We start from the raw sequence: 26433 nt of genomic DNA, 5'->3' as shown, positions 1-26433 counted from the left end.
TTATCTAGGAGACATGCAAAGCTAATGCAATACCGCTGTAGTCACACAGCACTCACACACATGAAAGAAAATACTCAGTGTTACAAAAATAAAGGTACTTTATTTTAGTGACACAAATGCCAAAAATACCATAGAGACTATACTCCCTTAGGAGGTAAGTAATACGCCAATTATATACACAAGTATGCAGCAATAGCAATAAAACCAGTTAGAAAAGTGCAATTAGTGAAAATCACAATGGTTAGAAATGGGCATAGGGGAAACACAAACCATATACTAAGAAAGTAGAATGCGAATGTCGGTTTTCCACCTAGGCAAGTGTGGCGTGTAGAGGGGCGCTGGGAGTATTAGAAAACACCAAAGGTAAGTAATAGAACCCACCTCAGAGCCCAGGAAAGCAAGAGTAAATCACAGTAACTTTCCTAGAACACACAAGAACACGAGAAAGAAGATAATGCAAGAACCAGAAGATACTTCAAGACACAAAGGGTGGATTCCTGGACCTAAAGACCTGTGGAAGAATGGGATTAGGTCCAAGAAGCACAGAAGAGTACAGGGAGGACAGGAGCCCCTGCTAACCCGAATCAAGGTGCAAAAGAAGAACCACTGGTGAAGAACAACAGTCAGTACTGCACCCAAGAATATGGATGCGGGTTCCTGGTTGGTGCAGATGATATCCCACACTGGATGGATGATTGCAGTCTGGTTTGCGTCGCTGGATTCCACCAACAAACCTTGGCACACGCAAAGCTCACGATTAGAAAAATGGCACTGCCTGGGACCAGGAGGGACCTGGTTCACTCTACCCAGGAGGAGGAGTCAGAGGGGGCTCTCAGCAACTGATAGAGCCCAGAGAAGACCAGCCAATGCACACAGGAGTCCTCCAGCACAGGGACAAAGGAGTTGCAAAAGGAGGCCCATGCAGCACAAAAACAAAGGATCCCACACCGCCAGAGAACCACTCAGGAAGCTGTGCATTGCAGGAAGGAGTGCTGGGGGCCAGAGTTACATTGTGCACAAAGAATTTCATAGAGGGATGCCAACAAGCCTTGGCAACTGAAAAACACGTGGTGAACAGGGTTACTGTCTAGCGTGGGAAGGCAAGCTCTTACCTCCACCAAAGTTGAACAGTAGGACGGCCAGACCATCGGGACCACTTCAGTCCACCACCCGTGATGTAGGATCCATGCAACTCAACAGGAGAGGGGACCCAAGCAAATGGTCGTCGTTGCAGAGAGGTGCCTGCTGAAGCAGGGGAGTGACTCCTTCACTCCAAGGGAGATTTGTTCATTCTTCTGGTGCAGGCTGAAGACAGGCTGTCCTGTGAGGATGCACGACCGGGAAACAGTTGCATTTCCTGGTAAGAGCTGAAGATACAATGTTGCAGAAGTTGTCTTTGCTTCGTTGTTGCAGTTTGTGGAGTTCCTGGAGGGTCCAGATGCAGTTTCTTCAGTGAGAAGGTGAAGTAAAGGATGCAGAGGATTTCTGCTGGAGTCTTGCAATCCGAATCTGAAGAACCGCCCAAAGAAGAGACCCTAAATAGCCATGAAAGGGGGATTGGTCAGCTAAACAGGTAAGCACCTATCAGGGGACGGCTCTGACACCACCTGCTGGCACTGGCCACTCAGATGCTCCCAGAGTTCGCTGCCAACTAGGAATCCAAGATGGCAAAACACAGGGACCCTCTGGAGGAGCTCTGAGCACCACACCTGGGGTGGTGATGGACAGGGGAGTGGTCACTCCCCTTTCCTTTGTCCAGTTTCGTGCCAGAGCAGGGACTGGGGGTACCTGAACCGGTGTAGACTGGATTATGCAAGGAGGGCACCAAATGTGCCCTTCAAAGCATTTCCAGTGGCCTGGGGAAGGAAGCTTCGCCTCCCAAGCCTGTAACTCCTATTTCCAAAGGGAGAGGGTGTAACACCTCTCTCCCAAAGGAAATCCTTTGTTCTACCTTCCTGGGCTTGAGCTTCTCAAGCAACAGGAGGGCAGAAACCTGTCTGAGAGGTGGCAGCAGCTGGGGCTGTCTGTAAAACCTCAGAAGGATGGAATGGCAGTACTGGGGGTCCTCTAAAGAGCCCCGAGAGTGCATGAAATCATACAACCAATGCTTGCAAAAGCCTTGGATTATGATTCCAACATGTTTGATACTAAACATACCGATGTTCGGAGTTACCATTATGTAGCTGGGAATAGGTAGTGACCTATTTCAAGTACACGTGTAAAATGGCATCCCCACACTCAGGAAGTCTGGGAAAATGGTCCTGGAGGTCGTGGGGGCACCTCTGCTAGTGCAGGGGTGCCCTCACACACAGTTACTCTGCACCCTGCCCTCAGGGCTGGAGGGCCTGCTATAGGGGTGACTTATAAGTGACCTGGTGCAGTGTAACTGGCAGTGAAAGGGTGCATGCACCTTTTCACGCAGGCTGCAATGGCAGTCCTGCAGAAGCCTTTGCATGGGCTCCCTATGGGTGGCAAAAGAAATGCTGCAGCCCATAGGGAGCTCCTGGAACCCCAATGCCCTGGGTACCTAAGTACCATATACTAGGGACTTATAAGGGGGCACCAGTATGCCAATTTTGGGTGAAATACTGGGTTACCAGTATGCAACAACCATAATTTAAAGGAGAGAGCATAACTACTGGGGTCCTGATTAGCAGGATCCCAGTAGACACACTCAAACAAACTGGCAAACAGGCCAAATGTGGGGGTAACCAAGCTAGAAAGAGGCTACTTTCCTACAAGATTAGCATCCACAATAATGATTTACAAGCTCTTATACACCGACTTTTACATGAATGACTCAAATAGTGAATCAAGAAGTCATTAGCTCATAGTACCTATGCTTATGCCAACTTATGTACAATATCACAAATTCAAGTCAAGGTACTTTGGCCGAAGATATTTCGATCCCCTAGACAAGTATCAGGATCATCCTAAGCCTTCATTAAGCTTGAGTTAAAAGGGTTACAGAGTGCTTGTAACCAAAACGGCGAAGATAAATCGGACTCACTTCTCATATGAGTGAGAAGGCAATCAATGGAGATCTGAATCTCTAATCAAGCGCCAATGCCATAAAGTAGTAGTAGAGTGGATTAGTGTCACAGTGTAATAGAGTGTCATAGAGTGGAAAGGCATAAGGAAGAGTGAACTGGAGTAGAGTGAAGGTAAGTAATGTGAAGTGGCATAGAGAAAGTTGGGTAGAGTGTTACAGTGAACATAGTACATTGTTGTATAGTGGAGTGGCATAGAGGGTTGTGCAGTGGTGTTGAGTATAGTATCGTAGATTGAAGTGGCATAGAGTGGTGTGGAGTGGCATACAGTGGAGTAAAGTGGAATGGAGTGGCGTAGAGGGAGTTGTGTAGGGAGTTACAGAGTGGAGAAAGTGTTAGTTTAATGGAATAGAGTGTCAGAGTCTAGTATCATGGAGTGTAATGTCAGAGTGAAGTGTCATAGAGTGGAGTTGGGTGGTCTAGAGTGAAGTGGCATAGAGTACAGTGGTGCAAAGTAGATTGCTGTAGAGTGTAGTGGTATAGAGTGCATTGGTTTTGAGTAAAGTGGTGTAGAGTGCATTGGCGAGTACTGCACTGGTTTAGCGTACAGTGCAGTAGCGTAGAGTGGTGAAGAGTAGAGGGGAGCAGAGTGGAGTGGCACAGCATAGATTGCAGTGGTTCAGAGTGCTGTGTCATAGAGTGATGCGTTGCATGGTAGAGTGGAGTGGTGCAAGGTAGAGTAGACTGGTGTAGAGTGCAGTGGTGGAGTGTAGTGATGCAGAGTAGAGTGGCATAGAGTGTAGCGGCATATAGTACATTGGTCTAGAGTGCAGTAGAGTGGCATATAGTTGAGCGGTGCAGAGTAGAGAGGAGTATAGTTCAGTGGCAGAGTACAGTGTTGCAGAGTACAGTGTCATAAAGGACAGTGGTGTTGAGTAGAGTGGCATAGAGTGTAGTGGCATATAGTTGAGCGGTGCAGAGTAGAGAGGAGTATAGTTCAGAGGCAGAGTGCATTGTTGCAGAGTAAAGTGTCATAAAGGGCAGTGCTGTTGAGTAGAGTGGCATAGAATGCATTGGTGTAGAGGGCAGTGATGTAGAGTGATGCAGAGTAGAGAATAGTGGCGTAGAGTACAGTGGTGCAGAGTACAATAGAGTGGCATAGAGTGCAGTGGCATTGAGTGGATTGCTGCAGAGTACAGTATAGTGGTGGAGGGTAGATGGTTGCAGAGTGGGGCATAGTGATGTAGAGTGCAGTAGCATAGAGTGGTGCAGAGCAGATTGGAGTGGCGCAGGGTACATTGGCGTGGTGCAGGATAGATTAGAGTGGCATAGCATAGAGTAGAGTTGCGTAGATTGCAGTGCCATAGAGGAGCTGATTTTAAAGAAGAGTGAAGTGTCCTACAGTGGAGTGGTGTAGAGTAGATTAGAGTGCAGTGGTGCAGAAAAGAGTGCAGTGGGACAGAGTACAGTGGCATTGAATGCAGTGGTGCAGAGTAGAGTGGCGTGGAGTTCAGTGGCATAAAGTGCACTGTTGCGGATTAGAGGGTCGCAGAGTACAGTGGTGTATTGTAGAGTGACAGAGTGCAGTGGCATAGAGTGCTGTGGCATTGAAAACAGTGGAATAGAGTGCTGTGGTGCAGAGTAGATTGGCATAGAGTGCAGTGGGATGGAGTGCATTGGTTTTGAGTAAAGTGGTGAACAGTGCACTGGCAGAGTGCAGGGGCGTAGGGTACAATGGTTAGAGTAGAATAGCATAGATTGCAGTGGCGTGGTGTAGAGTGGAGTGGTACAGCATAGATTGCAGTGGCGTAGAGTTGCACAGAGTGGAGAAAAGTGGTGTAGGGTGCAGTGGCATAGGGTAGATTGTTTCAGAGTAGAGTGAAGAAAAGATAGAGAAAAGATAATATACTTCAATATGCTTAAGCATGTAACGATAACAACAACATAAATAATAACGCTAGGCATAACAGCCCAAAATGAAATATGGCTTCTCCCTGTTAGCCACGCTGTAATCAAGCGCTTCATTACCTAGAAAACAAAACATTAAACATAAATGTTAGAAATATATACCCTTCTAATAGCTAAATTGTTGTGTGAAAAGGTAAAATCTGGGCTCAATCTCGACTTCACTGTTTCACCAACTGGTGTGATCTTGGGCAAATACAAAAATTGTGTTTCACAGAGTCTCCTTTCTAGCCTGCAGGTGTCAGGCTGAGTGGGACTCTGTTCTCTCTTTAGATCTTCCTCATTGTCTTGCAGCTCCTCTTGAAGGCCTCCTGCAGTGTCCTCTTCAAGGCGCAGCAGGTGATGCAGACAGTAATCATCCAAAACTCTTTTCTCCTCCTCGTGCCCTTTGTTCTTATGAGCACCCTTAATGCCCACAGCTGTGAACAGGACAAATAAAAGGGCAGAGGGCCCAGGGGGCTTCCTGACTCACCTTCATTCTGTTACCATCAGATTGGAGGATGGTCGGTACAGGGCTATTACAGGGAGTGCAGAATTATTAGGCAAGTTGTATTTTTGAGGATTAATTTTATTATTGAACAACAACCATGTTCTCAATGAACCCAAAAAACTCATTAATATCAAAGCTGAATATTTTTGGAAGTAGTTTTTAGTTTGTTTTTAGTTTTAGCTATGTTAAGGGGATATCTGTGTGTGCAGGTGACTATTACTGTGCATAATTATTAGGCAACTTAACAAAAAAAATATATACCCATTTCAATTATTAATTATTACCAGTGAAACCAATATAACATCTCAACATTCACAAATATACATTTCTGACATTCAAAAACAAAACAAAAACAAATCAGTGACCAATATAGCCACCTTTCTTTGCAAGGACACTCAAAAGCCTGCCATCCATGGATTCTGTCAGTGTTTTGATCTGTTCACCATCAACATTGCGTGCAGCAGCAACCACAGCCTCCCAGACACTGTTCAGAGAGGTGTACTGTTTTCCCTCCTTGTAAATCTCACATTTGATGATGGACCACAGGTTCTCAATGGGGTTCAGATCAGGTGAACAAGGAGGCCATGTCATTAGATTTCCTTCTTTTATACCCTTTCTTGCCAGCCACGCTGTGGAGTACTTGGACGCGTGTGATGGAGCATTGTCCTGCATGAAAATCATGTTTTTCTTGAAGGATGCAGACTTCTTCCTGTACCACTGCTTGAAGAAGGTGTCTTCCAGGAACTGGCAGTAGGACTGGGAGTTGAGCTTGACTCCATCCTCAACCCGAAAAGGCCCCACAAGCTCATCTTTGATGATACCAGCCCAAACCAGTACTCCACCTCCACCTTGCTGGCGTCTGAGTCGGACTGGAGCTCTCTGCCCTTTACCAATCCAGCCACGGGCCCATCCATCTGGCCCATCAAGACTCACTCTCATTTCATCAGTCCATAAAACCTTAGAAAAATCAGTCTTGAGATATTTCTTGGCCCAGTCTTGACGTTTCAGCTTGTGTGTCTTGTTCAGTGGTGGTCGTATTTCAGCCTTTCTTACCTTGGCCATGTCTCTGAGTATTGCACACCTTGTGCTTTTGGGCACTCCAGTGATGTTGCAGCTCTGAAATATGGCCAAACTGGTGGCAAGTGGCATCGTGGCAGCTGCACGCTTGACTTTTCTCAGTTCATGGGCAGTTATTTTGCGCCTTGGTTTTTCCACACGCTTCTTGCGACCCTGTTGACTATTTTGAATGAAACGCTTGATTGTTCGATGATCACGCTTCAGAAGCTTTGCAATTTTAAGAGTGCTGCATCCCTCTGCAAGATATCTCACTATTTTTGACTTTTCTGAGCCTGTCAAGTCCTTCTTTTGACCCATTTTGCCAAAGGAAAGGAAGTTGCCTAATAATTATGCACACCTGATATAGGGTGTTGATGTCATTAGACCACACCCCTTCTCATTACAGAGATGCACATCACCTAATATGCTTAATTGGTAGTAGGCTTTCGAGCCTATACAGCTTGGAGTAAGACAACATGCATAAAGAGGATGATGATGTGGTCAAAATACTCATTTGCCTAATAATTCTGCACTCCCTGTATAAGTAGCGCTTTTGTGTGCTAATGGCCCTCTGAATAATAGATGTGAGGGGAAATTATTGTGTCCCCTTGTCCCCCCCACCTTCGTCCCCCGTGTCCCCCACCCTCCAAAATCTGGGGGGGATACATCCCCCTCGTCCCCCACACTTCCTACGCCCATGTATCCATACCCCTTTTAGATAGAAAATTAATATTAAGCATCAAGGCATAGGAACGTCCACGCAAGACATATTTTCTCTGGGAACCGCAACCATAATTGTGACCTCGCCCATTTAATGCGTACTGCCGGTCCCACACTATACGACCTGTTTATGTAAGATGGATACATTTTCACAGCTATGGGGTCGGCTCACAGCAAAGATGCTGAGACTGTGACTTGTCACCAGGGTGTTATTTAATTGTGGATGCACAATAACTGGTTGTCCTTGTATGGTGACATGACCAAGCTAAAGATAGAAGGGCACACGATGTAGCAACTATTTTAGCACCAAAATGCAAATCTTTTCCAATGGATGAAACTACCCTGTGTTCCAAAGAAAAGACAATTTTAATTGCTTTTGACCCACTCTCTTATGTGACTGACAGAGTAAACAAAAGTATATGTAAAGGGTCCACCACCCAAAAGTTTACCTTGGCACCGATCTTCAACACTAGATCCTAACCAAAGAGGATGTCCTTCAAATTTTGCTTTTAGACGGATACTAATGTGTGGGCTGCAAATCCTCAGGAAAACTAGTACACAGTCACCACAGCAACAGTAATTCTTGGATAGGACAAGACTGGTTCTGTAATTTGGCATCCCTAAGAAACTAGTGAGGCACCTACAGAAAATTCAAAGGGCATCCATATCTGCGGCAAAAGTCCCACAATGATCTGATGTCTCACTTAGGTTATGGGTATGGGACCAACCATCTACCTATCAGTCAATACAGCTTCCTCAAAACTAAAACAATAATAAACAGTGGGTGGTGGCACTCTGCACCTACCTATAAAAATGAAGAATTGCACTACATGCCAAAGCAGTAGCATGAAATTAATAGACGAAAGGAGTTTTAAGATCTACAGCAGAATACAAATCTCTTATTGTAATAGATAAACTGCTTTTGGGATAGCCCCAGTGTTACATCACAGCTGCTTTCAGAGGCCAGAACCCCTGTTTATCTACCATAAACAATTACCGAGCAAATCTAAATGTATGTTTGCAGTGCAGAAACCACTCGGAGCCCTACAAATGTTTCATCACTACATAAATCTAAATCAATATGAACACAGTACTCCTGTCTGTGAAATATACCCCTGGGATATACTCTCCGCTTGTGATAGATACACCTATCCAAATATATGACCCGTGATGTATATACATATTCTAACATTTAGCATATACCTTCTCCCTAGCCGTTTATGGCTTACTTATACAGTCAGAAACAGTTGCTTCACCCCAAAAGTTGTATGTGACCCACTCCTATTGGTGCACATCAAGTAAATGTGGCATACATCGATACATTCCCAGCTCTACCTGTGCTATGTACACCCCTGTCAAGTAAGATGGCTCAGACAGATACGTGCTCAATACATGCACAGGTCACAAGTTAGAATCCCACCCAGGAAGGTGAACCCAGCCTTTCATATCTCCAAGTTGGACAATTCGTGCATCCTTAAATTGGCTAATAGTAATATTGGTGATGTAAGGTAATTACAAACAGTTAAAACAGAATTATTATAAAAAGTTGTTAAATGTAAAATCTACTGACTACAGTATATGACAGCCCAGGAACTGACAGATCATTCACTAAAAAATGCACATCCACCCCACCCACTTGGTTATAGACATTTTCTGCATAGCTTGTGTTCTTGATGGGCTCCCATTACCATATTATCGCCAAAAATACGCATCACCAGTTATGTTCCCTTGGCTGGCATTTTAAAAAAAAACATACTTGGGGAGGAGGTCATTTCTCCCTGTATTATTGGACGGCCAAATGACACAACCTCTAACAGTGGTACCTTCCACAGTATTTACCCCACTGTAAATGCCCCTCTGCTGGTGTTTGCTCCCCACAAGGTATTTGGCTACGGAGGCAAGCAGTACTCACCGAAGTCCAGGAATTGTTTCATGGAGAGCGGAGAGGGAGAAAACTTGGAGAAATGGTCGATCTGCTTCGGGGCGCCCCCTGCCCTGCTGGCGGCCAGCATCAGGGTGCGAACCAACTGCATCCTCATAGCGGGGCCGGCAGTGGAGGACGTGCATAGGCGGCTGTGTGTCAGCTCTCTGCAGCCCTAATCCTGGGCTCGGTTTCAGGGTTATCAGGCTCCACTCTCCCAGCCTGCTATTTCTTCAGGATCTCAATCTAAACTCTCTTCCTGCCGCTCCTAGATTTCGGGGTCCCCTATCATGGCCCTTGTCCAGGGGGTCTCGATTGACTCTACGTCTCCTACCGAACGAACCGTCTGTCTGAATGCAACCAATCAGCGCAAGTCAACACTCTTGCCAATCACAGCGGGTAAACAAGCCTTGCCACGCCCCTTGTGGGACGTGCCATCATGACCCGGAGGGGTGGAGTTCCGGAGGACCTCGGCTACCAGTGTTTGTGCCGGAAACGAAGGCGAGGGCCGTTCTATGTGCGTTTTTTCTCTTTTCATTGACCAACTGTTTTTTTTAGAAACACCAGACATATCAATATGCCTCGTAATATTTTTTAGCCATGGTGCGTCATAGCCTTTTTTTTTCGTTTTTAGAGGATGTGAGGAGCAAAGGGTGCAGTGTCACTGTGGCTATGACACAAGTTGCGTCACTGAGTTATCATTATTATTTTTGAGTAGTGGGGTTGACACGGACAAAGGATAGGGTTGCTACCTGGTCCGTTTTCTTTCTGCGCCAAAGGTGTTTTAATGGCCCGGTCGTACACATGTCAAAAAGCAAATAGAAATCACTTCTAATTGTGTTCTACAGATGTGCTAAAGATAATCGAGTAATAAAGGAAACAAAGGCAAACAAGTTCTATTACAAGCGAATTCATCCTATTGTGTTTTCAGTCCTATTTAGCCTGCCTCTGCAGACTTTTAAAACAACAACAAATAGCCGGAAAGTTTTTATTGGAAAGGTAGTAACCCGAGTAACGGAGAGAGGACACGGTACACATGGGCCCTGGAGAGGGGATGAGCTATGGGCAATGGGAGAGTGGGTGCAAGGTGGACCATGGAGGGAGGGCGGGTGTTGGGGGGCAACACGGGTAACGGAGGGTCAGCAGGTGGGAGACAGTACCATGAACACGGGCACAACTAGACCTGAACTTTAAAGGGGGTGGGGGGCAAACACTTAAAGCAAGTTGCCAGGGCTAAACATCAAGCACTGGTTGCTGTAACACTTCAAGCGATGGGGCAGCACTACCTCAGAGTCATATGACAAAATGGAATAATAAACTGTGCTTTGTAAATATAGTGGACAAAACTGATCAGATTACAACAAATGTTTTGTGAAATTGACACCATATAGGCTAGTGTCAGTGATGTTTGAAAGGGCATTTAGTGCATTTAAAACTAAAAGGCACCTTTTACCAATTTTATTATGAAGCATATTAGAACAATTTTTCGCAAAGTTATTTAAAGTAGATAACACTTTTTGCCAATTCTCACACAATTCTTTCAGAGGCAATTCTTGGGAAATATTTATAATTGCAGGCAGGTCCAGGAAGGAACTCCAGCTTGATTGTTGACCAAACACACATTTTTAGTCTGTAAGGACATTCAATATTTCTATGTGTGCATGTCTCCAAATATTGAGCTTAGCGGGTTAACACACATGGTGTTGGGGCCGAGGTGAGTAACAAATTACTGATTTGATTTTTAACACACCTTCCTCCTGAGATTGAGTGAGTTCCAATTAGTTCTCAGTATTACTGCTTGTTACTTGTTCTGTCATAAATCTATTCTATACTACATACAAACAAAACCTTTGTTGCTAGTACCTCAAATCAAGTAGTTCTCACATAGTTGTGGTACTCATCCTCAAAAGATATACCTCAACCTTCAAATAAGCACAATAATGTTTTTTTCTGGTTGTTCCTAGCAGTGACTTATGGCCTCATACATATTCAGTTTCTTGGGTATATTTGCATCCTCACCATCCTCATCTTTATATATTACATTATTGGAATACAGAGTCTCAGAACTATTACCTTTTTGATTTTTGTGGCAAGTTTTATTCATCCTCTGCATTTGTAGTTGGCCACATAATCCTTAATCAGAGGTTTTATACTTCATGACGGTTTTCCAATGGTGCCAACAAAGGAAGTCAGTTCCTTAGGATGGAGTGCCACATTAGAGACACTGTCAGCTCAAGGAGGATATTCGTTGACTTCAAAATGGAGGGATTTGTCTGCACTATATTGATCTCTGTCACTTCCAACCTCAAATGATGGGACAAACTTTTCTAGTCAGCAAATAGAATGGCTGTGCTTATCTGAACTGACAAGTAGGACTTCAGTTAAGTTATCTCTGACTAGAAGCCCTGCGTTAAGAGGTTTGGGAAGAATCACATCTTCTCTCCTTAAGGGCTTTTCACATCGAGGGTCAGACAGATAAGCAGATTAAGAAGGATATATCCACCTTTCAGGACCCGTGCATATGTTAATCAATTTTCAGGAGATTATGGCAAACGTTTAGGGGACCTTTTGTAGATCTGTGTGCCCTCACTGAAAATGCCCAACTGGCCATGTTTTCTTCCAGTACCTCATGCCAGTTCCTTGGAAGGTGGATGTTTTCCTTTGACTTCGTCATCTACTCTGTGCCTTAACTCCTTTACTGTTGATTCCTCAGATACTTCTTTGGAATAGAGACAAAGCATTTAACTTAGCCTTATGCATCCATCTGACAATGCAGGTCCCAGTTCCCCTTCTTTGTCTATGTCTAATTTTTCAGTTTGGAAACTCAATCTGTTTCCCTTTCTCCACATACACTGGAAATCTTTCCAACATTGATGTACTACTCACTCTCTTTCCTCTATTCATTGTAAACTCCTTTCTGTATTACTGTTTTGCTTTGAGGGGTTTCAGGAGAATCTTTCTACCCTCACTCTAAGAACACAATGGGCAACAATCAGACCATCTCAGGATCCTTGGATCAGTTTGGGTGAAGAGGAGGTTCCAGTTTCCAATGACCTGAACATTTTCTCTTCTCTCGTTCTATATCAAGGCTTTCTTCTTCTCCTTTGGTCTTGTATGGGGTCTTAAAATCACTTCTGGCCTACCCTTTTGAACTTCTACCTCCTGTTGATTTTAAATTTCTGACAAAGAAGTCTGATTTTCTGGATTTTAATATCTTCAGCTCGTCTGAATTGTCGAGCCCGGATTTGTTTATTTTGCAGACCCCCTTGCTTGAAAATCCTAGAGAATGGTATTTTGCTTTTTACAGATCTTGAAGATCTGCCCAAGGTAGCTTACCTCATATGGATAACGAGATTGTTTTGTCTGTCTTTTTCCCTTCCCTCTTCTTCTTGGGATGGGGAAGCCTTACATTCAATTGATGTACACAGGGCACTTTTGATTTATTTGGAATGTTCTCAAAGTGTTTTGTAATTTTTATAGGAGCTGGGAAACTTTCTGGTTTCAGAAAAGAAAAAGAAAACAGCTCTCAGAGAAAAAAACAGCCTTAGATTTAAACATTTTGGGCCTGATTACGACTTTGGCGGAGGGGATTACTCCGCCTCAAATGTGACAGATATGCCGCCCGCCGAATTACGAGTTCCATTGGATATAATGGACTTGTATTTCGACAGGCGGGATATCCATCACACTTGAGACGGAGTGATCCCCTCCCCCGAAGTCGTAATCAGGCCCTTTATTTGTTACAAATAAAAATGAAACCAGAAAAGGTTTGGATGAATTTGATTGCACTGCCACCAGAGTTGATTTTAAACATTTTCTTTCTACATGTGAAACTGAAACCAGAAAGGTTTTTGGTTGAACTGTAGATGAAATCTATAACCCTTTCTCCAAGAGCTGATTTATGGCCCAAGCTGTGGGCTCCTTGTATTTCCCTAACCAGTAGAGCTTTCTGCAGAGGCCTGTGTAAACAGAAAAACAATTAGGTGAATAAAATGAAATGTTGTACAGCCTTGAATTCACTAGAAACAGATGCACAGTTGCATTGCCTCTCATCCATCTTCACCCAGCACATGCAATGAGAAGGCTGTTTTTCAGTGAAATAAAATGCAGGTCTCTCTCGTAACTCTGATTGGCTCTTGCCAGCCAATCAATGTGAAGGTGTGTTTCACAAAACTGAAAATGTGTTGGTATGACTGAGGGATGAGGAATGAGGAGTAGGAGTAGGGATGATGGATGAGGAGTAGGGATGATGGCTGAGGCATGAGAAGTAGGAATGATGGAAGATGGATGAGAAGTAGGGATGAGAAGTAGTATTGATGGAATAGAAGTAGGGATGATGGAAAAGAAGAATGGATGAGAAGCAGGGGTGAGGGATGAGAAGTAGGGATGATGGAAGAGAAGTAAGGATGATGGATGACAAGTAGGGATGATGTATGATGAATGAGAAGCAGGGATGATAGATGAGAAGCAGGGATGATGGATGAGAAGCAGGGATGATGAATGAGAAATAGGGATGATGTATGATGGATGAGAATTAAGTATGATGGATGAGAAGTAGGGATGATGGAAGAGAAGCAGGGATGATGTATGAGAAGTAGGGATGATGTATGATGGATGAGAAGTAGGAATGATGGATGAGAAGCAGGGATGATGGATGGGAAGTAGGGATGATGGAAGTAGGGATGATGGATGAGAAGTAGGGATGATGTATGATGGATGAGTAGTAGGGATGATTGATGAGAAGTAAGGATGATGCATGAGAAGTAAGGATGATGTACGATGGATGAGAAGTAGGTATGATGGATAAGAAGTAGGGATGATGTATGATGGATGAGAAGTAGGGATGATGGATGAGAAGTAGGGATGATGTATGATGGATGAGAAGTAGAGATGATGGATAAGAAATATGGATGAGAAGTACGGATTATGGATGAGAATCAGGGATCAGAAGTAGGGATGAGGAGTGAGGATGTCCTAAAATGGATGCTGTACTGGGTGGAGGAACTTTAACCCTGGTTCTCTTCTGTTGACCTCTATTTGATGCCCCTGAACTACATCCATCCTGCTCACTAAGAACCCTCCTTTGCTCATGTATTGGTGAGAGGGCAGGTTAAGAAGGACTAGGACATTCAGGAAAGGAGCAGTGTGAAGATAAAATATATGCTATACACAAGTCTAAAGCCCCTTTAATTCACATTCTTTCTCTCCACAATTACGTGGGTAGGCTCATTCACTGTGTTTCAGTGGAGAACACGGGTTGAGCAGTGCAGGGAACAAGCAGTACCCCCTTGTGAGACTGATCAGAAGATGGAATACAGGAGGAACAAATGATGGTGTAGAGAAAGGGTGGGAGAGGCAGAATCAATTAAAAACCCCCAGTAATGGGAGGTTCTGGTAATCAGAGTGATTTTTGGCATGTGGTTAGTCATGGTGCCAAAACAATCACTTTGAGACCAGAAAATGTCATCCTCCCCTAGGACTGGGTCAGGCATTGCCAGGTACTATACTGTACAGACCCGGAAGGTCTACCAGACCCTGTTAAAGGAAGGAGGGCCCCCAGCGTTAAATCCACTTGCCGTACAGACTAATGCTAATGATCTGTCAAGTTATTTTACTTTGGCTGAGACCCATTGTGCATTTTGCTTGCAGAAAGCAGGTAAAGCCCCTAGGCCCGGACAATATCCTTGCGTATCTGTTTAAGTCTGAACCCACTATTTGGGCCCCCTACCTATATCGACTCGCCAATGCCATCAATGCAGGGGGCCACTTCTCTGCTACCTGGAATGGAGCAGAGATAGTACCCATTTTTAAGAAGGGTCTCAAATCCAACCCAGACAATTTTCATCTAATAAGCCTAATAGATGCAGGGCAGAACATTTTCTGCAGGCCCATTTTGGATTATTTGCTGGATTGTATTGAGGATAACAAAATCTTAACACAATTTCAAGCAGGTTTTCATACAAAAATGAGCACAGTAGATCAGGTGTTCAGATTTCTGTTGATAAGGTGGAAGAAGGTGGATGTCAGCAAAGGAAGCCTTTATGTGGCATTTGTAGACTTAAGGGCTGCCTTTGATATGGTTTCCCAGGACAGATTGCAGAGTGTCCCCAAGGAGTTAGGTCTTCTTGCCCCACTTTTGAATGTTATAGTTCGATTAAATCAGGACAACTATGCCCCAGTTAGGCAGGGAGTGAATGAGTAAGTCACAGAGCACACAAAGTGAATAAAGGGGGTAGGCAAGGCTGTGTCCTTGCCCCTGCGCTGTTTCTGCTCTTTATAAATGGTTGCATTGACTTCCTGAAGAGTTGCAGCAGTGATTCACCAACTCTAAGAGGCACAAGAATTCCAGCACTATTATTTGCAGATGATACCCTTTTGGTATCTAAAACACCTCAGGGGATCGATAACCTTCTTACTGGGTTTAAATTATTAGGTACTAACCACGACCTGGACATTAACACTAAAAAAACAAAGTTCATGGCAATCCACCCCATTGCCATTTTAGAGGGGTTGTGCGAGAGTCATGAACTTTGATTACCTGGGGTATGTCTTTCTAGTAGTAGCTCCTGGGCCAGTTAGATTGTGAAGAGTACACTCCTACTTAATTATAGGACGGGAGCTGCCCTGGGCCCGGCCAAAAGGACTTCTGTCCATCCTGTATCTCCCATCTTGCAAATCTGGAGAGTGCAAGCTTTCACAGCCGCAGCTTATGGGGCAGAACTGTGAAGATATTGCAATATTGATGCTTTGGGAGTAGCTGAAAAACGTTTTTTAGGGCTGCCCTTTAGCTCCCTCAGAGTACTCCATTAGCGTACTTGATCGTACAGACTTGATCTGGACATTCAGGCTATTATTCCTACAGTAAGACTGAAACCATTGCTGTATTGTTTAAAGATCTGGCTGACCCCGGAGGTGGAACCATATAGACATGGGCTGAAATATATTCTAGGCAGACAAAAAGAAGTGGTCACCCTTCTATGGGTGAAGTACTTGAGGTCGTTGCTAGCATCTTTAAACCTGTCCAAATTGTGGTCTACCCCAGAGTTGATCACGTCGTGGTGAAGCGCATCTTTTGGGAGAAAGATTGGCCAGCTTTGATCCATCAAGTAACTACAGGCTCACTTACAAAGAGCTTTTTTGAAAGTGAAATTTGTCCCTCGATTTGAGCCACAAATAGACGAGATTGATGCATTTTTATTAAGGCTCTATATATAAGACTCAGGCTGGGCACCCTTCCACTGGCATCCTTTACTTCTAATTGAACGGGCACTAAGTAGGGAAATAATTTATGTCCAGCATGTACCATGCAGGCGGAATCAGTTGAGTACTTCCTTTTTTTGCCCTAAATACGCCTGCTAATTTAAACACTGGATTGTCCCATTATGTTGCACCCTGGGCATGAGTCATCTATGGATCACTTTGAGAATTTCTCAGTTTGACACCACACCCTCTATTATATTCTCAGTCGGAAAATATTTAGAAAGTGCATGGCATATTCAACCGAGACCTTTACCACTTTGAACTGTATGAATCGTGATTCCATGATCAGTGTCTTCGAGTCCCAAGGACACGACTTTAGAAGGATAAAGTGTGATAAATTCTGTTAAGTATTGCACTGTAGTACATCTTTTTAACTAAAGTTCTTAATTGTTGTGTTTCATTGTTCTTTGAGAAATTGTAAGCACTTTTGTGTTTTCTTCTTTCACAGTAGAGACCTATTTGATTGTGGATTAGTTTAATTTTGAGTTTTAATACGTGTTGGGCCAAAATGTTTATCTTATTCCATGTATTTTTGTATGTGCTTTTATGGTCTTTGACCAAAATAAAGTATTGAATGAACGAGGAAACCCACCAGTACAGGCAGCTTCAAGGCCCAATAGTTCACCCAAACACCCCAAAACAGGTTCTGTAAAAAAAAAATGCATCTTACAGTACAACAGAAACAACAGCACCCAAAATACACATTCCTTAAGCCAGTGTTTACATGGGATGAAAGGGGCACTGGTGCTGAGAAGAATGCAGCATTTATTAGAATCAGCTCTGGACCTGAGGGAAACATTTACTATTATTTCATGCAGTGCAGCAATCAAAGTTGCAGCACTGCATAAAAGGGACAGAGCAGGACAGAAAAATACAAAGAAATGCTGCTCTCTGTCCAAGCACCTGTGAACAACCAGGCTGCTTAGTGCCACACACACACCTTTACACCATAGTAAGTCTAGCATAAGTTTTGTACTAAATGAATACCATTCTGGTGCTAAACACTATGGCCCAGATTCACTACATTTCCATGCAGCAAGGGAACTTACTGTGTTGTGTTGCATGAAAGGGAGAGAGCAGCAGTGCACCATATTTATCAACATATGGTGCGTTCCTGCTCTCGATTGTTTGGGGCACTTGTGAAAGCTAACGAAGGAGCCTTTGCGCAATCATGCAAGGCTGTCTAGGTTTTGGTCAGAATAGTTTTTGTGCAGGAAGTTATACCTCCCTGCACAAAATATGTACTTAAAGGTTTATTTTTGCTTGTGTGCTGCTTGATGCAGCACACATGCAAAGAGGAAGTAACGAGTAGGCCGAGATGTAGAACTCCACTCCGCTAGTGGGATTTGTGGAATTTTGCCACTTCACGCTATGCAGAGTGATGCAGAGTTCCTGAATTCCATCTTTAGGTACACAGCAGAGTTTGTTTGCGTGAAATTTGGCTTTGGCACTCGCAAGCGAGCACCACGAAATGCTTGTGCTGCTAGCGAGTGCCTGCGAGACTTTGCATTCTCTCACACATGTTTGTAACATTTGCAATATTATTTGACTCTGTGGCCTAGATTTTCAGAGGGCCATCTAGCCAGTAGGAGCTAGTACTAGTAGTCATCAGTGAATGAAATAAATATTTTAGTGGTATAATTTTTTAAAATGTCATTTAGGGCAAGGATGGCATCGGATTCAATTAAAAATGTTGGCTATTGCTTGCATTTCATGAGTTTTTTGCAAAAAGTGTATATGCTATGGGGTAATATTTTATGGCATAGGAGGATGTGTGTTGTCAAATTTTTACAGCTCTGTTAATTTTCATGTTTTGCATTTCTGAATTAATGTTAGTGTTTTCTTGATTTTAACCACCATGCTTCCTTGTGGCCTGTTTGTATGTATGTGTTTGTCATCATCCACCATTTGTCTTTGTTGTCTATGCCGTGTGGCCAGGGGACATTTTGTGTAGTGTTTGTTCGTAGACTTGCATGTGTTCTTTGCTCTCCATGCTTCCTTGTTTCGCAGTTGTTTGACCATGTAAGTGGTGGCCATTTTCTTCATTCAGCCAATGTGTCTTTGCCATATGCTTGCATGGGTTCTTCTTTGTTCCCCATGCCTCCCTGCTCCTTGTTGTTGTTTGACCATGTGGCTGGGGGCCATTTTTTCCATCCAGTCAGTGTCCCTTTGCCATAGGCTTGCATGTGTTCTTTGTTTGCCATCCCTCCTTGCTCTTTGTTGTTTTTTTTACAATGTTCTTCGCAGCCATTTTGTGCATGCAGCCAGTGTGTCTTTGCCATAGGCTTGCATGCATTCTTTTTTTTTCCCCATGCCTCCTTGCTCCTTGTTGTTTGGCCATGAGGCTGACAACCATTTTCTGTATCCAGACAGTGTCCCTTTGCCGTAGGATTGCATGTGTTCTTTTTTGCCGTGCCTCCTTGCTCCTTGTTGCTGTTTTACCATGTTGTTAGCACCCATTTTGTGTATCTAGACAGTATATCTTTGCCATAGGTTTTCATGGGTTCATTTTTGTTCCCTATGCCTCCTTACCCCTTGTTGTTTGATATGTGGCTGGCGGCTGTTTTCTGCATCCAGACAGTGTCCCTTTGCCATAGGCTTGCCTGTATTCTTTGTTTGCGATGCCTCCTCACTCCTTGTTGTTTTATCATGTTGTTGACACCATTTTGTGCATCCAGCCAGAGTGTCTTTGCTGTAGGCTTCTTTGGGTTCATCTTTGTTTCCCATGTCTACTTGCTCCTTTTTGTTTGACAATGGGGCTGGTGGCCATTTTGTCCATCCATACAGTGTCCCTTTGCCACAGGCTTGCATGTGTTCTTTGTTTGCCATGCCTCTTTGCTCCTTGTTGTTGTTTTCCCATGTTATTGGCAGCCATTTTGTGTGTCCAGCCAGTATGTCTTTCCCATACGCATACAAACATCCGCAATTATTGATCACGTTATTTGTTTAATTTAAGTTTATATTTACATTTTTTTATTTTAATTTCTATTTTATTTTTTAATTTTGTTTTTTTATTATTTTGTTTTTTTATTGTATTTAAGTTTAATTTTTAATTTTAGGTTTTTAATTTTGTTTTTTATTTTATAATTTCTTGTTTTTATTTTAATTTCTATTTAATAAAAAAAAACTAATTTTCACTTTTTAAAATGTATTTCATTTTATCTAATTCAGCAATATGCCTTGTTCTATCCATCCATCCATTCCTCTATCCATCCATTCACCAAAGGCGCACAGCCACGCTATAGCATTCAGTTCCTTTAGGCATATAATAATTCCATTTCCTCCTGGATACCCTGAATGCGGTGCACTGCACATCAGCAGCATATATATATTTTTTTTAATGATTATTCCATTTCCCTTCCAACACCTTACCGCCATAGATTATTCCATTTACCCATGCAACTCTCTGGCTACGACGGGTTCCTCCTTTAAAACAGATGGAAGTGAAGCAAAAAGCTATATCTGCATGTTGTGCTGTTTGATTTGAAATGACATTTTATGGCGTGGTTTGACTTTACAATGTTTGATTAAATTGGTATGTATTTATTACATAAGTAACCAATGGCACTCATATTGCATTTTTCTCTACTATTTCAACCTGCAACAATGCCGCATTTCACTAACTACATGTTTTTCTCACTTGGTTGCTTTTAGGTGCACAAGAGAAGAGATGTCACATCACCCGCAGTACTGCCAAAGAGAAGGCCTGTACAGTTACTTTGGTCCCCCAAACTCTTTGGCATGTGCATCTTACTGCCACTGCCAACTGAGAGCATAAGATGGCCCCAAAGAAAGTTGCTTCCAAGAAAGTGGTCAATGAGAAGAAGCAGCTTTTCACCAGTGGTGTGCCGGCTGCAACTTTTTTTGAAAGACGTGTGCCTGCCACACCGGCCTCAAGTGAGGAACTTGGGAGCAGCTCTCCCGCATCAACAGCACCACCCCAACCTAAGTCCAAGACCATGTCTGAGACTGAGGCAGGCACTTCAGTCATGGCGACGGAGACAAGCAGTGACATTGAATTGGATTTGTCACTTTTGCAAAGTAGTACAATGTCGTTTCAGGAAACAGAGCAAAGTGGACAGAATCCGCAGCCAGCAATAATAGCTCTTCCCGAAGTTGGAGCAGAACAGGAGGTGAAGCTTACTACTGAGTAAGATTTTAGATTCAATGGCTCCCAGATCTCCAGCAAGAAAAACGAAGGGTACTACTCCACCTTCTTCTCCAAGCACCACTTCTGATGATGATGATAGGGTAATGGAGTAGACACCGGCAGAGTCCAGAAGATGCCAGGAGAGGCAAGGGAATTGAAAAGTTCCAGAAAGCCTTAGAATAATGGAAGGCGATGATAAGGAGGATGATGATAATGAGACAGTCATTGTGGAATCTGGCACAGAGGAGTCCGACATTACAGTTTAACCTGCTCTGAGGGATGTGGCACAGGCAGCACTGCCAGCACCCATATTTGTAAGGCCCCAGCAGAGAGCTGCACCAACCCGTACCTCAGTAGAAGTATGCACTGCAGAGAGGCAATCGACATGCCCATCTACCTCCAGTTGTTCTTCAGGCATTGGCAGTGGCACAGTAAAAAAGTACTTTCCCCTTTTTATGATCAGAAAACAGGAGCAGAACATTGTGATATGCTTCATTTGCCACACAAGTGTTTGTCGAGGTATGCCTGGTTCACATTATGGTACAAGAAGCTAGACAATCCAGGTGAAAAACATCCTGCAATCCGGTCGGAGGAGCACCTTAAAAAATTGCTGAACATGGTTGCGGTGGTGAAGGGGAGGAGAGCCAGCAAAAATCAGCTATAACTGGTCAAATCAATGTGGACGGTGAGGAAGAAGAAGGTGACATCCTTGCGCAAAGCAACCTTCTCCATAGCAGTGCGCCAGAATCATCCACCTAGGTGACCTCACAGTGGCACAGGAAGACTCGAGACAGATGGACACCACGACATACGGTGACTGCACCACGACGCACATTGATTCTACCACCACCTACATCTCAAAAGTCACCTGCGTCAGTGGCCTCCCAAAAGAAGAAAATCCAGTCTACTATTACAGACATGTTTTGGCAGGAGGGGCCCTATGACTACAACCACCCAATGTACAATAGGAAGCTGGCAAACATGTTAGCAATGGACCTCCTCCCTTTTTCTTTTGTAGAAGGAGTGGGATTCTTAGAGTTTGTGGCACCCATCTGCCCAAAATGGAAGGTTCCAAGTCAGACCTATTTTGCCAGGTTTGCTGTTGCATCACAATGTCTTGCAGTTGGTTGGACAAGCTTTGCAGCAAAGTGTAGTCCATACTATCCACCTGACAACAGACATGTGGACCAGTTGTCAGGCTACTGATTACACTGCACACTGGATCTTTTTTGCTAGGGTAAAGCAAAAGCAAGCTACAGGTCTTGGCCTTGAAGACATTTTTAAGAGTGTTCGGCTGCATGCAGTAGTAGCCATGTTCACCATGGAGAAATCACATACAGCTGCAAACATCTTGGACAAATTTAATAGCAGGGTGTCTGAATGGCTGCGACCCAAATATCTCCGAATTGGATTTGTTGCCACGGACTATGGCAGTAACATAATCAAGGCCATGGCAGATGGTGGCTTTTTCAGGGTCCTGTGTTTGGCATACTGCGTCAACCTGGTGGTACAAGACTTTCTCAAGAAAGAAGATATAGTCAGCAACATACTGAGCACCTGCAGATGAATCTGCACTCATTTCAACCATTCTTTTAAAGCCCGGAAGCTAATACAGTAGGTGCCAACACAGTGGAACTCTAGCTATTATACGTTGCAACATCTGTGTGAGCAGTACAGACAGATCAATGACTGTCATTCTAAGAGAGGTTGCAATTGGGAAAGCTGTGGCTATGGATGGGGACAAACGAGGCCAATTCAAATGCCTGACACAGATGCTGCTCCCTTTTTAGGTTTTCCCACAGTAAGTTAGCAAGGAGAACACTACCAAGCTATCCCATTGTTGCACCTGCTACAGGAGCAGCTAAAGAAGGTTTCTGAAAAGTTTGCATTCGAAAGTGTGAACGAAAACCCAGAAGCCCATTCCTTAGTTGCAAGCTTAATCCTTCGCTTAGCTTGCAGTGCAAGGCTGCAAAATGACATTATCTCATCCAAAAGGTACATTTGTACCACCCTACTTGATCCACACTACAAAAAAATCTTCACACTTTCATTCCTTTTTCTGAAGGGGATGTTTCAAATTACAAGAGGTGGATTGTTGCGCAAGCCAGAGAACTGGAAGAAGACTGGCTGGAACTTAGAGTCCCACTCTGTAGTTCTGGGGTGCCACCTTCAACTTCCAGAGAGGGCAGTCTTGTCTCACAGCAGCCAAAACTGGCAACAAGAACACCGGCAACAACAGCATCATAATTGGACCCAACCTCTGCATTGTCTTGGTTTGTCTTAAGACCTTGGCAGGTCTGAAGTCCAGTGCAGGTACAAAGGCAAAAGAGGCCGAACAAGTGGCAGCACCAATGACACTTCAGAGGATGTTCCAGGAGTATCTGGATGACCCAAACGTGGTGAATGTGGATCAAAACCCAATGGTGTATTTATATGGGACGATGGGCCAGAACTCAGCAGGTTGGCAATAAAGAATCTGGTTTGTCCTTAGCCAGTGTGTCTGCTGAACGTGTGTTCAGTGCAGCTTTTGCATTTGTAACAGTGAGAAGGACCAGTGTTTCACCTCAAAATGAGGAGAGATTAACCATTATCAAAATGAACCAGCATTTTATACCACCTGATTATTCCTGAAACAGCACAGGAGGAGGAAGAGGATGATTGATCAGAATCAAGTGCTTCTGCTGACCAACCTCTGGGTGAACCACTTGAGTTTGAGGACAAACTCTACATCCCGTACTGAGTATGCCAGTGCCACCACAGAACTTTTTAATTATTTCTCATTGAACTCTTTCTTTCTTTGCAAAAAAACAATGGCTAGTGGAACATTATGTTTGTGCCGGATTTATGCTGCCCCACCATTTATTTATCACATATGACCGTATTGGAGTTGGACTCATGTGCAGTGAAGAAGCCCCCACAGTCCCTCCAGGACTTTGAAGACAATGCCTACCTCCATCACATGCCATTGCCTATTCTTTTTTTATATCACCTAGCAGGGCTGCCCCAGAAGATCATTGACTGAAAGGCTGCCAATGCCAAATTCCAATGTGTTGCTACTTGCTACCATCAAAGAGGATATAATAGTTTGTTCAACCACTGTGCTTGGATTGGAAGAGATAACTACTATCTATTGCACCAATGAATGGTGATATATGAGTGATTGTGAGTGATGATTGATGATGTATGTGGTGGCTGGTATTGAGGGAGGAAGTTCAACTAATTTGTAAACTTGATTCTGATGATTTGCAATGTTTATGGGGTGATGGGTGATAATTTTTTCTGAAAGTGATTGGTCTTTGAAACATAGTGAAATTTACATGCAGAGTCCACTCCTTTTTACTTGTTCCTCAGGCCAGACCAGTCACTTTAGTTACCAAACTCAAATCTATACAAAATATTTCAGTTCTGTTTCTTTGTTTGTTCTTCAACAACAGTGCACTACACATGTCTACCTCGCTCGGTTTGGGACTGGGACGAAGTTACTCAGAACCAGGAGGAGGAGGATGGAATGACTCAGGGAGGGACTACCTCAACAGCTAGAAGGGGAAAGTTCTCAACTTCAAAGAGAAACCATGATGATGGTGAAGACTCTGAGGCCTAATACTCACTCATCTCTGTGGACTGAAGAGAGGTGCGCTGATTTGGGAAATGCTACTGAGTATGTGTTTGCTGTTCATACTCAGCAGTAAACATCTTCTTATGTTCTTGCTCTGCCTCTGAATCTTCTTGGTACACTCCTGACTCCTCATGAAACTTACCTTACTTCCTTTTGCCCTTCTCCTGTACCTTTACTCTGTTTTCCTCAATTCGCAGGCCTTTTCTTAGTCCTCTCCGGTACAAACAAAAGTTGGTGAAAGCTCAAGACTCCAGATTACCTACTGGATAGGTTCAGCAAGGCACCCAAGAGTGACACACCTTCCAAGAAGAATGGAGATGCACTGTACAATGTGGCAATACTGTATAATTTTCCTTTTTACAATTATAATTTTTAGAACTGGGTGGATTAACTTCTATCCTCCATAATTTGTGTTTTTCAAACCTAGAAGATATAACATTTAGAGATATACTATCTTGGGTCTCTCTCTGGAGCAGAAGGACTGTTGCATTTAACTGAACTGTCTTATGCTCCCTTCATCCTTTCCTTGCACAACAGATTGATAATGGTGTGCTGTTCAGCGCCCCACTGAATATTGTTGTGTTTTCTTTTGTGTAGTTTTTGTCTTTGTCACACCTTTCCCTAAATTCCCTTTCCCATCTATTCATCAAGCCCCTAACTCTCTTCCCCCGGGCTGTGTGATTTATTGAGGTGTGACTTAATTTTACACCATAAATGGATCACACACTTGCTGGGCGGATGTGGTGAAAGCGACACCAACTCACTGCATGATCTTCTATTACCTGAGCAATATTCCACACCTGCCCCATCATCATTCATGTCTTGTGTTGTGTGCTGCGTAAACGCTTAACCTTGTCTAACCACTCTTAATTCTCAGCCTACTTCTCCCGACCCCATGATTTTGTTTCCTAAGTTTAGTTTTTAAATACTAGATTCCCACCATTGTTCAGAAGACGTTGATATTGCTAGTTTTTATTTTCATGTCAGGTCTTCTTTGTTCTGTGTTAAATACTGTCATTGTTGGAGTATGGTCTTGGTCTTTCTAAACTTATGAAATAATATGACCCACTAACTCTCTGGTTTCTTTCAATCTAATTGACAGTGATGGATAACCCTTTAATTAATCCTGCAGTTGTAGTTTCGCATAAATGGGAGTGGCACCTTCTGTCTTCCCTGTAAGCATGCTAGCCTGCTACAGCTACTACCTACCACCCCCTTAAGATGCCACCTGGGTAAAAAAAAACATGCAGTAAGAGGACACCCTAGCTTCATCTATTCAGGTCAATCAATCAGTCAATAAGGTGTTATTTGTATAGCATGGCTTGTCACTCAAGTAGGTATCCAGGCACTTGGCGCAGGTGTTTAAAAGCTAGGGTTTCAGTCCCTTTCTGAAGTGGGTCAGTGGGGTACGATGCAGAGTTGGAGGGGGAGGGCTTTCCGGGCTTTGGCGGCAAGGTGGGGGAAGGAGCATCCTCTGGCGCAGCAGCAGCATATGTGTGCTATCTTTGTGAGGGCAATGTGTGCCGAACTGAGGTTCCTGGTCGGTTGGTGGAGATAAAGGCGGTAGTTCATGTAGGTGGGTCTTAGGTTATGGAGGGCTTTGTAGGCATGGGTAAGGAACTTGAAATGGCATATTTTCTGGACTGGGAGCCAATGGAGGTCCTGCAGGTGCTGGGTGATGTGGGTTCTCTTGGGCAGGTTGAGGATAAGATTGGCAGCTGCGTTCTGGATCATCTGGAGTCTTTGCATGACTTTAGTGGTGGTGCTTGCTTAGAGTGCATTGCCGTAGTCCAGTGGGCTGGTGATGAGGGCATACATCACTGTCTTCCACGTGCCGATGGGGAGCCACTCAAAGATCTTGCGCAGCATGTGGAGTGTGTGCAATCAGGATGAGGAAACTGCGTTGACCTGGTGTATCATAGAGAGTTTGCTGTCAAGAATGATGCTGAGGTTACGGGTGTGATCTTTTGGTGTGGTGGTGAATCCGAGCTCTACTGGCCACCAGGAGTCGATCCAGTGGGTTAAATGTCTGCTGAAGATCAGAACCTCCTTTTTGTCTGTCTTGAGCTATAGGCAGTTGTTTTTCATCCAGGTGGATATGTTCTTCATACAATTGTGGAAGTCGGTCTTCGTCTTGGTGGGGTCTGTTGAGAGTGAGAGGTCGAGCTGTGTGTTGTCAGCGTAGGAGATGATGTTGATGTTGCGCGATCTCACAATGTCTGCGAGTTGTGTCATGTAGATGTTGAAGAGGGTTGGGCTTAGGGA

At 43.8% G+C, this 26433-nt stretch overlaps 1 protein-coding gene across 2 annotated transcripts in view; it reads right to left on the bottom strand.

The window, feature by feature from the left end:
• The window catches only part of PDK2 (pyruvate dehydrogenase kinase 2), an 89557-nt gene extending 80045 nt beyond the window's left edge, over nucleotides 1-9512 (bottom strand). For both annotated transcript variants that reach the window (XM_069237818.1, XM_069237817.1), the window contains exon 1: nucleotides 9134-9512. Coding sequence is in view for 1 of the 2 variants with exons in the window: in XM_069237817.1 (XP_069093918.1) it covers nucleotides 9134-9260 (127 nt within the window). In the remaining variant the exon portion in view is untranslated. The remainder of the gene's footprint in view (nucleotides 1-9133) is intronic.
• Nucleotides 9513-26433: the final 16921 nt, after the last annotated feature.

The sequence above is a fragment of the Pleurodeles waltl genome, chromosome 6, assembly GCF_031143425.1.
Source record: "Pleurodeles waltl isolate 20211129_DDA chromosome 6, aPleWal1.hap1.20221129, whole genome shotgun sequence".
In the NCBI taxonomy this organism is placed as follows: domain Eukaryota; kingdom Metazoa; phylum Chordata; class Amphibia; order Caudata; family Salamandridae; genus Pleurodeles; species Pleurodeles waltl.
This window is presented reverse-complemented; position numbering and strand designations above follow the sequence as displayed.